General features: G+C 51.4%; 1 protein-coding gene across 1 annotated transcript in view; it reads right to left on the bottom strand.

The window, feature by feature from the left end:
- The window catches only part of LOC144945578 (serine/threonine-protein kinase B-raf-like), a 30,859-nt gene extending 18,283 nt beyond the window's left edge, over positions 1–12,576 (bottom strand). The window contains exons 1-6 of the mRNA XM_078874063.1: positions 12,126–12,576; positions 6,554–6,655; positions 5,350–5,733; positions 4,516–4,619; positions 3,259–3,361; positions 2,221–2,369 (exon numbers count right to left, since the gene is read on the bottom strand). Of these exons, the coding sequence (XP_078730189.1) occupies positions 2,221–2,369; positions 3,259–3,361; positions 4,516–4,619; positions 5,350–5,733; positions 6,554–6,655; positions 12,126–12,221 (938 nt within the window). The 5' untranslated portion in view covers positions 12,222–12,576. The remainder of the gene's footprint in view (positions 1–2,220; positions 2,370–3,258; positions 3,362–4,515; positions 4,620–5,349; positions 5,734–6,553; positions 6,656–12,125) is intronic.
- Positions 12,577–13,899: the final 1,323 nt, after the last annotated feature.

Raw genomic sequence — 13,899 nt, 5'->3', positions numbered from 1 at the left:
CAGTTGCGTGCATGGCGAACCTATTTCGCGCCGTGCGTAGCCAACCAAACTCATCGGACGTTAAAGCTGGGACGATTCGCGTCAATTTAGTCGATTGACTGACAGAACACTCAAGGTCGATTGCGTTCCATTGCTCAGAACAAATTGCCGCAAGATACTATTGGTCTGCAAAGTCAGCAGACCAATGGATTTTTTTGACGCGGCCACACAGAATGGAGTTCTGCTGATATTCACACGTGTGCTGAACATCTTTCGCAAACGTACGAAGCAAACCGAGCTCACCGGAGGTGCAAAACGTCGTGAGCATCGCCCCCTACTGGCAGGCTAGTGCCCTCAGGTCACTCGTGCAAATGAGACTGAATCCCGGTATTTAGTCGAGATCTCAGCCGGTGCAGCGAAACATTAAAGTTTAAACATGAAGCTTAAACAACGCAACATGCGGCTCGGTGGGTGAGAGCGGGGGAGGGGTCTGTGGCGTAACCGGATATGTGAAGAGGTCACATGTGAATGTGCACATAAAATGACAGTTTTACACCGTCGTGCAACGATAGATAACTTGACAAAAATAAGCGGGCACTGAGAGATTTACACGTGTGAGCCACCGCTGCCCCACTGTGCAAGAGAGGGAAGTGAACAAAGATCCCCCGTGTAGCCTTAACGGACTGTAGGGGCAAGTGCTGTTAGCGAGCACCTATGAAGGCCGGCACGGCACACGAGGGGGTGGGTGGCCAACACCACGCCCGGCCGCCTTTATCTCCCCAGTGGCGATGTTTACACATCGCACCAGGTACTCATTTGAGGCTGAGTCGACCTAGGCGAGGCCCAGGACCGGTTCAGATAATCGTCACTGATGTTGGCCGTGAGCGGGAATCGAAATCGGGTCGTCAGGTTTGTAGCGCAGCGCGCTAACCGCTACACCACCGCTCCCCACACACACACGCAGGGTTCAGCGCGAAAAGGTCCCATTTGTGAACATCTTTTAAAAGTAAATTTTGATTTGTCACGTTTGCTGTGTGAGTCAACAGATGATTTGTTGCTGCTGCTGCCGAGATGGCAGTGATGCACACGTACACGCTGCACAACAAAAAAACGACTCAACAGGTGCGTCAATAACAACACGGTATGCGGGCCTTAAAAGAAAAAATATATAACAGGCGATGTTTCGGGCTATGAAGAAGGGCCTTTGCCCGAAACGACGCCTGTTATATATATTTTTTTTATTTTAACTGCACACACACACATGCAGTGGTGTTAATGACGAATGTGTTGAGACTGTTGAAATTATTTTCGCTTGTGCATTACTGCCATCCGCAGTATCTTCACATTCTCTCCACTGTTATTATTTTTTAATCATTATTTTACGTGAGCTGCCATCAGACTCCCACCCTCGCCCCCTTCACACGGGATCATGCGCTCCCTCCCACGAGACAGAGGGAGACAGAGGGAGACAAACGGAGTCACATAACGACACGCAGAAATCCAGATAAGACAGACGCATGGAGACACACGGAGACACACAGAGACACACGGAGACACGCGGAGACACGCAGAGACACGCAGAGACACGCAGAGACACGCGGAGACACGCAGAGACACGCGGAGACACGCAGAGACACGCGGAGACACGCAGAGACACGCAGAGACACGCGGAGACACGCAGAGACACGCGGAGACACGCAGAGACACGCAGAGACACGCGGAGACACGCAGAGACACGCGGAGACACGCAGAGACACGCAGAGACACGCGGAGACACGCAGAGACACGCGGAGACACGCAGAGACACGCAGAGACACGCGGAGACACGCAGAGACACGCAGAGACACGCGGAGACACGCGGAGACACACAGAGACACGCAGAGACACGCAGAGACACGCAGAGACACACGGAGACACGCAGAGACACGCAGAGACACACGGAGACACGCAAAGACACGCAGAGACACGCAGAGACACACGGAGACACGCAGAGACACGCAGAGACAGAGACACACGGAGACACGCAGAGACACACGGAGACACACAGAGACACGCAGAGTACCGAGCAAGAAAAACACGCGGAGGCATGCGAAGACCTGGACAAGATAGACGCATGGAGACACATGGAGATTTGACGAGACAGACACAAAGTTTTTTTTTTTACTTCGACTTCCAATTAATAGTGCAATTGCATTGGAGGTGGGGCCGGGGAGGGAGGGTGGGTTAGGGGAAACTACTCACTTGATTCCGTCTAAGCTGATACAAATCATGGGCACGTCGGTGCTGCAACGCTGGTGGAATCGCATGCCGCACTCCTGGCAACGGAATCCCTGGAACAGGAGCTTGCGGCAAATGTCGCAGAACGCCAGCATCAGGTCTGTCCGGCGGACCTGTCGGCGTGGAGATAGACAAAGACAAAGATCCCCCGTCTAGCCTCGACAGACCGTGAAAGCAAGTGCTGTTAGCGAGCACCGATGAAGGCCGGCACGGTACACGAGGGTGTGGGTGGCCAGCACCACCCTGACCACCTTTGTCTAATCGGTGGCGATGTTTACACACCGCACCAGGTGCTCGTTTGAGGCTGAGTGGACCAGCGAAGTTACAACAACAGCCGGGGGGGCACGGGAGAGCGGTCGCGCACCTATCCGCTCGTCGTGGGGGTTCGTGGTTTAACGGCGGCGGCGGCGGCCATCCCGGTGAATGCCGCGGGTGTTTTATTGACCGTGAATGCCACACGTTGTCGTGGTGGGCCATGCAGGATTACTGTGACGATACTCGAAAAAGACTAAGCGACAGTCCAAGCAAAAATAAAACCACAGAAATATAACTGTAATTGGGAGATCGAATCGGCGACCAGCATGCTGACCATTTACACAACGGGCAGTACATTTGGGGAAGAACCAAATTTAACGTTACGGGTTTTAATCTCGATTTTAAGCTTTCGTGACTGCAGGAATCCATACTCTTTGGTTCTTTCGGTAAAGTCACGTAAGTAGGAATAAAATAAAATAAAAACACGACGTTTCAATCGCAACGTGACGACCGCTTGTGTTGCGATCGAAACGTCGTGATTGTTTTATTTATTTTATTTCTAACCACGTGACTTTACTGAAAGAACCAAAGAGTTACGTTTTTTTTTTGTGCCGTCATTGGGAGACATCAACTCGCTATGCTGCACAGAACCGGATTTCATCGCGGGAAAACGGAAAAAAAACCGGGTTCGAACACGGGCCCTGGGCTTGGGACACGGGCCCTGGGCTTGTGACGTGACGGACGTACAAAGTTGTGTGTGGAGAGCGGCAGGTATTTGAGGACCTCCACAGAGAGCTCCTCCCCCGACAGCCAGGCCATGTCCGTGCTCCAGTCCACCGCCGACTTTTGGCTGCATACAACGACAAAAACACCTCCATTGGAGCACCATCTTTATGACAGCGATTGTGCCCCACCGCCCACCCCCCCCGGTTTAGACAGACGGGGAGATAATGCATTAATGCTACCTTTAATAAAGGTTTTTTTTTAGGTTAGATCCCATGAATATGAATCTGGTTGTTGTAACTGCCAACAAAACATCATGGTTCTGAACATTTTTAATGTTGTGGGTTTACTCTCCAACACACCGGTGTGCTGAACTTGTAACTAATTGGCACGTGTTGTTTACGTGACGAACCTTACGAATTGGCTGTGTCGTGGTAAGCTAAATGGCACCTGGCTCAGGTGAAAAGCGTTAAAAAAACCGGGTCAAACACCCGATCCACAAGATACAAAAAAACACGAGAAAAATAAAATTGGCACAAGTCCACGGCACACACGCTGTTGCAACCGGTGTCGCAGAGTGGTTGGCACGGGCACTTGTCCAACGAATGTCCACATTTCCTTCCTCTTCATAGCCCCCGCGGCTGGAGTCCCCGGCCTACGGGAACCCCCCTCGCCCCCCGGCACCCCCCCGTGCAATTGCACCCCCTCTGCGCACGCGATAGCCACGCCGCTGGTTCTGACCGTCCACGGCGCTCTATAGCCGGAAGTAAAAATAGTGGTGCACACTTCTCCACAAAAGAAAAAGATCCGACGACGCACACAAAGACGCCCCGCGTAGCCTACACAGACTGTTGGGGCAAGTGCTGTTAGGGAGCGCCTGTTTGGGCTAACGTGACAAGCCAAGAGGTGTGTGGCTATCACCGTGCCCGGCCACCTTTGTCTCCCCTGTGCTGATGTTTCCACACCGCACCAGGGAAGCGTTAACGGAGGCCCAGTGCTGGTAAATATCACTCGCCACCGATGTACGCCATGGCCGGGAATCAAACCCACGTCGTTGGAGTTCGAAGTGCGGTGTGCGAAACCACTATTCTACCACTCACTCAGCGCACCCGACAACAACAGCTGCCATTCGCCAACAAGTGGCGGTGATGTCACCACAGCGCTTGTCCCGAGCTAGGTGCAATTAGAGGCCACCACGTGAAGCGTCGAAAGCATCACTGGCAGGTCACGAGACAAACCGAGGTGTTATGGGTTAACCGAGTCACATGCGCAGACGCGTACCCGTCTTGAAGGCGGAAGACGGCACAACACTTCGGCAAGAGGCCACGGATGTGCAGCGCTTTGGCCAGGCAATCCTTGACAGTCATCCCAGCCCTTGCTGTGACCTGCACGCAACCACAGACACATCCAGTTAGGCAGAGGTCCTGTGCGTGTGTGTGTGGTGTCTACTTGGCCTGGCACAAGCGTCGTGGTGATGTCACCGCCACTTAGTGGCGAATGGCGGTTGTTGTTGTTGTTGTTACGTGGTGTGTCACATGATGCAGAGAGCGCCGATTCATGACAGAGGAAAATATTGACAACTTTTTAGTGTTCGATAACTCGAACCTCTTAATTTAATACTATTTTATTTTACTAGATAAGGCCCACTGAGTTTTTAGGTTTTTTTCAAAAGCGACCTGACCACAAATGATAGCTCCACGAAGTGGCTTATCACGTGAAAATTTATAGCAGCCAAATACTCTAAACGCATTTTTCTCGATGTGTCGGGAAAAATTCACGCGACAACGAGGAGAACGTGCAAACTGTAAATATACAGCAGCCGTCATTTTCGTGATCCAAGCCAAGACCTCCTGTATAACCGGCGAGGTAGAAAACATCGTCACAATGGCTTCGTGGTATAAACGGCGGCCGCCCCCAACCCTGCCTCCCGAAGGCGAGATACTCCCAAAATGCACCACTTCAAAAGCGACGCTGCTGCTAACGTCACCAAGCCCGGCCACCTTGTACCTCCCATCCGGCGGTACGCGCGCTACAAACAAGACACTTCGTCCCGACTATTTTCGTGTCATCCGATCTGCCGACCGAGAGTCCACCGGCCGCGCGGCCGCCGCTCACCACGGTGCGCTGCTTGTTGGGCAGGTGCACGCGCACCGTGCGGCTCAGCGGCGACTGCGGCGTTGTCGCCTCTGCCGTCGCCTGCTCCCCCGGCGCCACCTCGGCCGCCGGCCCAGCCGGGGAGAAGGCGGCGCCCCAACCGCCGCCGCCGCAATGAGCGCTGTCGGCAAACACCGGCGATCGGCAGCGCTGCTTGTCGCTCGAGGGGCACGGCGGGCAGGGCGCGACGTGGACGGGGGGCCCTGGCGTAGCCGCGGGGGGCTTGCGCGACGGTTGCCGGGGATGCGAGGGGGCCGCCGGCGCCGACCCCTTGCCGAGGGCGCTCAGAAGTTCCTGCTCGCGAGCCTGCAGGGCGTCCAGCTTGTGCGTGTACTCCTCGTACGCCTGCGAGACACACGGGTTTGGGAGGTGGTGGGGGTTTGATGAAGAAATAAGCGCGTGACTCAGAGGCCAGAGTGCTGAGCCGGGCACCGCTGAGATCCTGCGCTTGAAATTCCTGGTTCAGCCGCCCAACCGTGACCAAAACCAGCTTCTCAGGCAATGGTGTCAGTCCGATCACCGGTGACTAACATAGATGCACACAGAGCCCCATAAAATCACAAAGAGACCTACAGATCCGCACATCCGATTAGCACGGTTGGCTACGTACAGTGCGACAGAAGTTGAAAATACATTTACAAAGAGCTGCGATTGAACCGGCTTGTCGAGTCTAAAGCTTCAATTGCATCAGCCCACTTTCACCAATGGCTACTCAAAACACCATCCCTTCATACGGAATTCTGCACTTGATTTGGGTAAACTCCAGCTCTGAGAATTAAAAACTATTGGCTTGAGATCTATTCTCATATTGGGTTGAGAGTCTTCAGATGAGAATTGCTCGATGTGACAGGGCAGGTGGGTAGGAAAGTGATTCTCTGTACCGTGTGGATCTAAGAAGTGAATCTTGACTTAAAGCTTTCGTGACTGCAGGAATTCATATTCTTTGGGTATTTCGGTAAAGTCACATAGATAGGTTCAAAGAAAATAACAAAAAACTACGTTTCGATCGCAACACAAGCGGTCATAGTTTTTTGTTATTTTCTTTGAACCTATCTACACGACTTTTCCCGAAAGACCCAAAGAATATCTAAGAAGTAGTTGCGTGACGTCCGCTTCCGCGGGCCGCTCTGTAACAACACAAAGGGGGTTGACACCGCTCTTTCACCTCCAGGTAGATGGAGGGAGGGTTGTGTTCGCCTCCGAAACGTTCCAGTAGCGCCGTCAGGTGTTCCTGCGTCAACTTGATCATCTGCTGCAGGTTCCACACCTGTTGGGGTGGAAGAGTTGAGGGGGGGGGTTGGCAGCGAGCAGAATTCCAGATAACATCAGCCTCCCTGGTGCCACGAAGCCCGAACCGGATGTTGGCTTCGACCACAAATATTTATTTCATTTTATTTAAATCACATTTGCATGTACGTACGTTGAACTTCTTTCGCACCGTGCATAGCCAACCGTGCTAATCGGAGGTGCCGGGGAAGGATAACAAACTAAAGACAAAATATCAGTTCTAAAGATATCTAGATTTAAAAGCTCACAGATCCAGTGGCTTCCTAATATCGGAAGGAAGAGCGTTCCAGACATCCACAGAAAGGCGCATCTGAAAGCACGTGACGCAGTGACCGTCTTTGTTCGATGACTAGTAGTAACATCACGGTCATCGCACTCGCGCAGTATTAATCAGGGCGGCCGCTGGATTTGAACCGTGAACCCTCTGCAACAAGCGGGGAAAGCACTACCGCAAGGCCACGTCACCGCCCTGGTCGACACAGACTTGGTCCGTAATGGCTGTGACCAATCATTTGGTCCCTAATTGAGCTGGGACTGTCCTGTTCTAAGTTTGTCTTCGTTTGATGGCGAGTCAAAAGCCGCTACGAGGATGAGCGGAATTTGCATGATGGTTTATGCTCCTGGACGGGATCAGCGAGGTATCGTGTTTAATTTGTGGCAAGCACCTTGTGTGCGCGTAATGAGCGTAACCGTACGACGTATTCGTTTGGCAACCGGAAACCAATGCAGCTCAGCGAGCACTGGACGGAAAATAATAGGCACAGGCCCAAAAGGGGTAAACAAAAACACTTCAACGTGTAATATAAAACTATTTTAATGTGCTACTTAAATTGAGGTGATTAGAGGCGCTGTAAGGGAACATTAATTACTCGCAATGCAAGTAAAGCACAGAGCAGAGGTCGCAACCGGGTACCCGATACCCGTACCCTACCCTACCTGATACCCGGCTACCCGTACCCGGCCGGGTACGGGTAGCCGTTTGCGACCCTGGTGCGGCCGGGTACGGGTAGGCCGTGAGTCACTGGTGAATAACCGTTTGTCACTCATTTCCCAACGTCTCGTCTCTTCTCACAATTCAAGTTCCTAGAATCAACCCACCCGCGCCTGCAACATGGCTTCATCCCAGAAGTCGCAATCAGGTACCCGATACCCGTACCCTACCCGATACCCAGCCGGGTACGGGTAGGGTACGGGTACGGCCGGGTACGGGTACCCGTTTGCGACCCTGGTGCGGCCGGGTACGGGTACGGGTAAGGAATCAAAACCCGTTTGCGACCTCTGGCACAGAGAGAGAAAAAACACGAGACCCTAAATCTCACCCCAAAAGCCAAATCTCCAACCTGTGCCTATCAACCACAGGACCCTCCCCCTCCAGGTCACAATCAGAATCTTTATTTAGACTGGAGGAGGAATCCGATGAGCTATGAAGCTCTTGTTCACAGATGTCCAGTATGGGCGGGTGAGCAAGTTACAACAGCAAACAATATAAAAAAACGATGGGAGTGCAAAATGGAGATAACAGGTACGCAGGTCACGAAATATAAATGAAAAATAAGCAATTTCATCTAGAATTTAAGCTTTCGTGACTGCAGAAATTATACTCATTGGTTTTTTTTCCGGTAAAGTCACGCATGTAGAAATAAAATAAAATTTAAATAAATAAAATAAAATGCAGTTTGCCGTTCTCTATGTGCTATGTACGTGGTGTCCCCCTGTGTTCCCTCGCTGTGTGTTTTATCCCATTTCCACCTGATGATGAGTGCTTGTGTTGCGTTCGAAACGTCGTGATTTCATTTCTACATACGTCACTTTACCGAAAAGAAAACAATGAGAATAAGCAATTTATTTATACAAGTCCAGTTGATCAAGCTTGGGCAAGGCAGCAGCAAAAACAACAACAACAACAGAGTCCCAGACCACACCAAGATAACCCCACACAGCGGCAGCACCTCAATAAAATGGCACATTAACACCGCACTGTCGAAACTGCACGGATCAAAGTTACAAATCACATTCGCAAATGTGACTGCTGTATCCAGCACCACTAACCTTCTGCTTCATGAGAATGTGTTTTTTTAAAGGAAGATTTACGATCTTCATTTGCCAGTAAAAAATAAGGTTCCAATGGTGTAAATGCTTACCCCGAGCTCTCATGGTGCATTGTCTTTGAGTTGTGTGCCTTTTGGCGTCATCTGGTCCAACACCATGTGAGACTAGGCTCTAAGGAAAGCTGTCTCGGGTGTGGACCAATCAACTTCAAGGACAGTGCATACATCATCAGAGTCATGTTTTTTGTTTGCATTATGGCTACAGGTATTGTGGTCTATGCAAACATGACTCCTTGTAAAAAAGGTGTCAGTTTTGTTGCCAGATAGAAGGGTAAAAAACCAATTATCAAGATTTACGATGTCCAGGGAGTGAAAAACAAGGATGTTCCAAAACATTGCAGTGATGCACCTCTCAATCCCAAAAGCAATTCGGATTAACGGTCCCAATTCAGCGATCTGATTCAACTGAAAACCGCCAAAATAATCGTCACTTTAGCCACCGTGTGATAACCATTTCTCCGTCGTAGAGTGTGCGTGTGGTAAATTGGAGCATCCTCAAAATGTGCGGATAAAAAAAGGTCACTTCAAAAGGGATCTTCAGAAGCAGTTCCGTATCGTGGGGCGTCTCTTATCACACGGGCGAGAGATACGAATGGACACTGTGTCGTGGGACGTGAAATTATGAAAAGACAAAGTAGGGCGGCAGTTACATTTTGGCCGCTTTATATTCCTTTACGTTGAAAACAAAATTACAAATTGGAGCAATTGGTCATCTCCTGTGTGATCATTTATGCAGGGTGTACACTTCCCAATACCATATGGTAATCCCAGCAGTGTTTGTTTAACAAGTCTGACTGCTGATGAGATCTAGAAGATCAAAACCGGTAGAGTTCACTTGCTTAAACAAAAAGCTCGTGGTGGATAACATTAGTCTGGAAACCAAACATTTTTTTTTCATGATAAGCAACGTGCTGCGTTCATATCAAGGCTGGCGAAGCAGTTGAGGCTACGGGAGTGATGTTGAGAATGCCTTAGATGTTGCCAGCGAATGACTGAACCATGGGACATTGCTGTACGATGTGTTCCCACATTTGGCTTTGATACACCACAGACGCATTGCGCGGATGAGCTGCTTCTCGTATTTTTGATGCGATGTTCAGATGCAGCTCAATGTGTAGGCACAGAATTGAGTTCTGCTTAACAGCCTGGCGGGTGGTGGCACACGTACGCAACGTATGAATGTTGAACTTCCTTCGCACCGTACGGAGCCAACCGTGCAAATCGGAGAAGTACAACAAACTAAACACAAAAAGCAGCTCTAAAGAAATGAGGTTTCAATCGAGATTTAAAGAGCGTTCCAGATGGCTTCAGATGTTCAACTGAAAGCGCGCCACGCAGTAGACGTCTTTGTTCGAGTTACTAGCAGCCAATGGCCACTGCTGCGAGAATGACCGGAGTTTGCGGGATGCCTGATGCACTGTGTGGATGAGGGCTGGCGAATGGCACAAATGTTGTTCAACTCCCTCCCCGTGGGTGTCGAGGTGCCATTCCCGGGCTCGCCAGGAGACGGCAGTACAGCAAGTGGACTAATCGCCATCTGTTTCCATCTGCATGGCGACAGTATGGCCTCCCCTAACACGTGTTGGTTTTCTGCGGCCGCTCCGGTTTCCTCCCACACATGTAAACACCCATCAATTGGATGAAAAGATACAGAAATAAAAACCCATCGCTGGACCCTCCTGAACGAGAGCCCTTCGACTCATCAAGGCTTTCCGGGAAAAACAAATAAATTGTTTATAATTATATTTGCTTTTAACCCGTGCAATGAGGCAACTGGGAAGGATTGGGTCCACATTGAGAAGCAGCTGAGAGGGCATTAAAGGCCTATCTGAGATGTCTTTGGGGAATGGGAATGCAATGACGCATCCATTGATGGATTAAAGTGGATTTTTTTTTTGGCCCAGTGCGTGCGATGGGAGCGGTAGCGCAATGGGTAGCACGCAGCACTACGAACCTGGCGGCCCGAGTTCGATTCCCGCTCACGGTCAGTACCAGTGGCGATTATCTAAACCGGTCCTGGGCTGCCCTAGGTCGACTCAGCCTCAAATGAGTACAGTACCTTATCGTGGTGTGTAAACGTCACGTACTGGGAAGACAAAGGCGGTCGGGCGTGGTGCTGGCCACCCACCCCTTTGTGGGCCGTGCCTACCTTCATAGGTGGTCGCTAACAGAACTTGCCCCAACAGGCTGCTCAGGCAATACGGGGGATGTTTGTCTTTTGGGGGGTGGAAGAATTGATTTTACTTTCAATTAATGGAAATATTATTTAAAAAAATTCCCCTCCGGCTAATGGTTGTAAAACAATGACAATATCCCCCCCATTCCTCAACTCTCTCTACCACCCCCTATCCCTCTCTACTCCCTCTCTATCCCCTCTCTACCCCCTCTCTATCCCCTCTCTATCCCCTCTCTACCCCCCCTCTCTACCCCCCCTCTCTACCCCCCCCCTCTTTACCCCCTATCCCCTCTCTACCCCCTCTCTAGCCCCCCCCCCCTCTATCCCCTCTCTACCCCCTATCCCCTCTCTACCCCCTATCCCCTCTCTACCCCCTATCCCCTCTCTACCCTCCCTCTCTACCCCCTATCCCCTCTCTATCCCCTCTCTACCCCCCCCCTCTCTACCCCCTATCCCATCTCTACCCCCTATTCCTTCTTTACCCCCCCCCCTCTCTACCCCCCCTCTACCCTCTCTCTACCCCCTCTCTACCCCCTATCTCATCTCTATCCCCTATCCCCTCTCTACCCCCTATCCCTTCTCTACCACCTCTCCCCTCTCTACCCCCTATCCCTCTCTACCCCCTATCCCCTCTCTACCCCCTATCCCCTCTCTACCCCCCCCCCCTCTCCAGCCCCTATCCATCTCTACCCCCTCTCTATCCCCACTCTACCCCCCCCTCTCTACCCCCTATCCCTCTCTACCCCCCCTACCCCCTCTCTACCCCTCTACCCCCTCTCTACCCCCCCCTCTCTACCCCCTATCCCCTCTACAGCCCCTATCCCCTCTCTACCCCCTATCCCCTCTCTACCCCCCCTATCCCCTCTCTACCCCGTCTCCACCCCCTATCCCCTCTCCACCCCCCTACCCCCTCTCTACCCCCTATCCCCTCTCTACCCCCCCCTCTATCCCCTCTCTACCCCCTATCCCCTCTCTACCCCCTCTCTATCTCCTCTCCACCCCTATCCTCTCCACCCCCTATCCTCTCTATCCCCTCTCTACCCCCTCGATGTCTCTCCCCGAGCCGTTTCCAGAGGCCTCTCTCTCTGCGGCCTAACCCCGACTCGAAGCCTGCCTCCTTGCCTGGCGGGCCTGGCGGGCGTGGCGGTTGCGACTGCGCCGTTTACCTCCTCGTTGGCCCGGGGGTCCCCGAGGCGCGGCCCGGCCTCGCTCCTCGCTTCGTCTCGGCCGCCGGTGCCGTGCCCCGGGATCACCGCCGCCATGGCGTCGCGGACAAAGAATAAACAACAACAGCAACAAACAACTCGCGACGATCAAAACGACAGCAACAAAAGCCGCCGCTTGCTAACGGCGGCGGCGGCCGTCAACAACAGCGGCAGCAGCAGCGCCACTCGCTCCCAGCGGCCGCTGCAGCCGCCAAACAACGTCACTACCGGCGTCATTGCGTTCTTCACACACAACTACACACACGCACAAACAACAACAACACAACAATAATCTCGTCGCTGTGTGTTGTGTGTGTGTGATGGTGGTGGGGGGGCACAGGTGGTGCCATCGTCATCGTCGTCTCAGTCAGTCGACCCGTGGCACCTGCTGGGTCTGCCCCGTGACCTGCTTCACGTGGCCTCAACGTGCACCTAGCCTGGCACAGGCACCGTGGTGGCCTCACCGCGGTTGTTGTTGTGATGGGGGGGGAGGGGGTAGCGGTGAGCGCGCTGCGCTACGAACTTGGCGAGCCGAGTTCGAATCACGGCCAACGCAAGTGAAGGGATTATCTGGGCCACCCCTAAGTCGACTCAGCCTCAAATGAGTACCTGGCGCGGTGCGTCAAAACAATCGCCACTAGGGAGACAAAGGCGGCCGGGCGTGTTGCTGGCCACCCACCCCCTCGTGCACCGTACCCAGCCTTAATAGGTGCTCGCTAACAGCACTTGCCCCAACAGTCTGTTAAGGCGATACGGGGTGGGGGTCTTTATCTCTTGTGTATGTGGCCTTGTCTTTATCTCTTGTGTGTGTGGCCTTAACACAGACATGGGCAAAGCACGGCCCTTAATTTGAAGCTTTCGTGACTGCAGGAATTACTCTTTGGTTCTTTCGGTAAAGTCACGTGTGTCCTCTCTTTGGAATGTTCACACTTAAATTCTAACTTAGCAAACTTTGAAATACGTAATCGACCAGGCTATGCGTTAATTGTGTGTTGACCGACTCTCTGTGTTGCATTACATTACATTTCGATATTTTGCTAGGTTATTTAATTTTAGTGTGTCTATCTCCCTTTCTCCTAATTTTCAAGCTTGCGTACCGTACCACACGTCGCCCTACTCATTGACATGCTAATTTTTCCTCTGCCCCCTCCCTCTCTCCGACCCCGCCCCCCCCCCTCTCTCTATTGAAGGCCCCGTCACAGAGACGATCTCTCTCTTTGTGCCGATGCGTGTCCTCTCTCTGTGTATCTTTGTGATATCTGTCTGCTTATGTGTCTGTCTATAGTTTTCTAGTTAGATTTTTGTTGCTATTTTTTTCTTTTATACCTGATGATGATTGCTTGTGTTGCAATCGAAACGTCGTAGTATGCTATTATTTAATTTATTATTTTATCTTTATACGTGACTTTACCGAAAGAACCAAAGAGTAAAACACGGCCCGTTGGGCTTTTTAATCCGGCCCGCCGAACTTGTCCAAATATTATTATTAAATTAAATTTTACCTTCCTCCTGTAATGCCCCCATTTCCCCAATAGATGACGCACTTTGTGTAATTCAACAAAACATACAAAATTTAACTCCGAGTTCTCTCCGAATTTCACGAGTCCGTTCTAGACCCCGCAGTTTTTTTTTTAAGAGTTTTAAGCACAGAAAACATAATTAAAGTTTGAAAAATCATTAATTATACAAACTTTTCAATCATTTCCTTCACTTCGATTTAAATTTTCTTTTAAAA

The sequence above is a fragment of the Lampetra fluviatilis genome, chromosome 38 (assembly GCF_964198595.1).
Source record: "Lampetra fluviatilis chromosome 38, kcLamFluv1.1, whole genome shotgun sequence".
Lineage (NCBI taxonomy): Eukaryota > Metazoa > Chordata > Hyperoartia > Petromyzontiformes > Petromyzontidae > Lampetra > Lampetra fluviatilis.
Note: the sequence above shows the minus strand (reverse complement) of the source record. Positions and strands in the feature narration are given on the sequence as shown.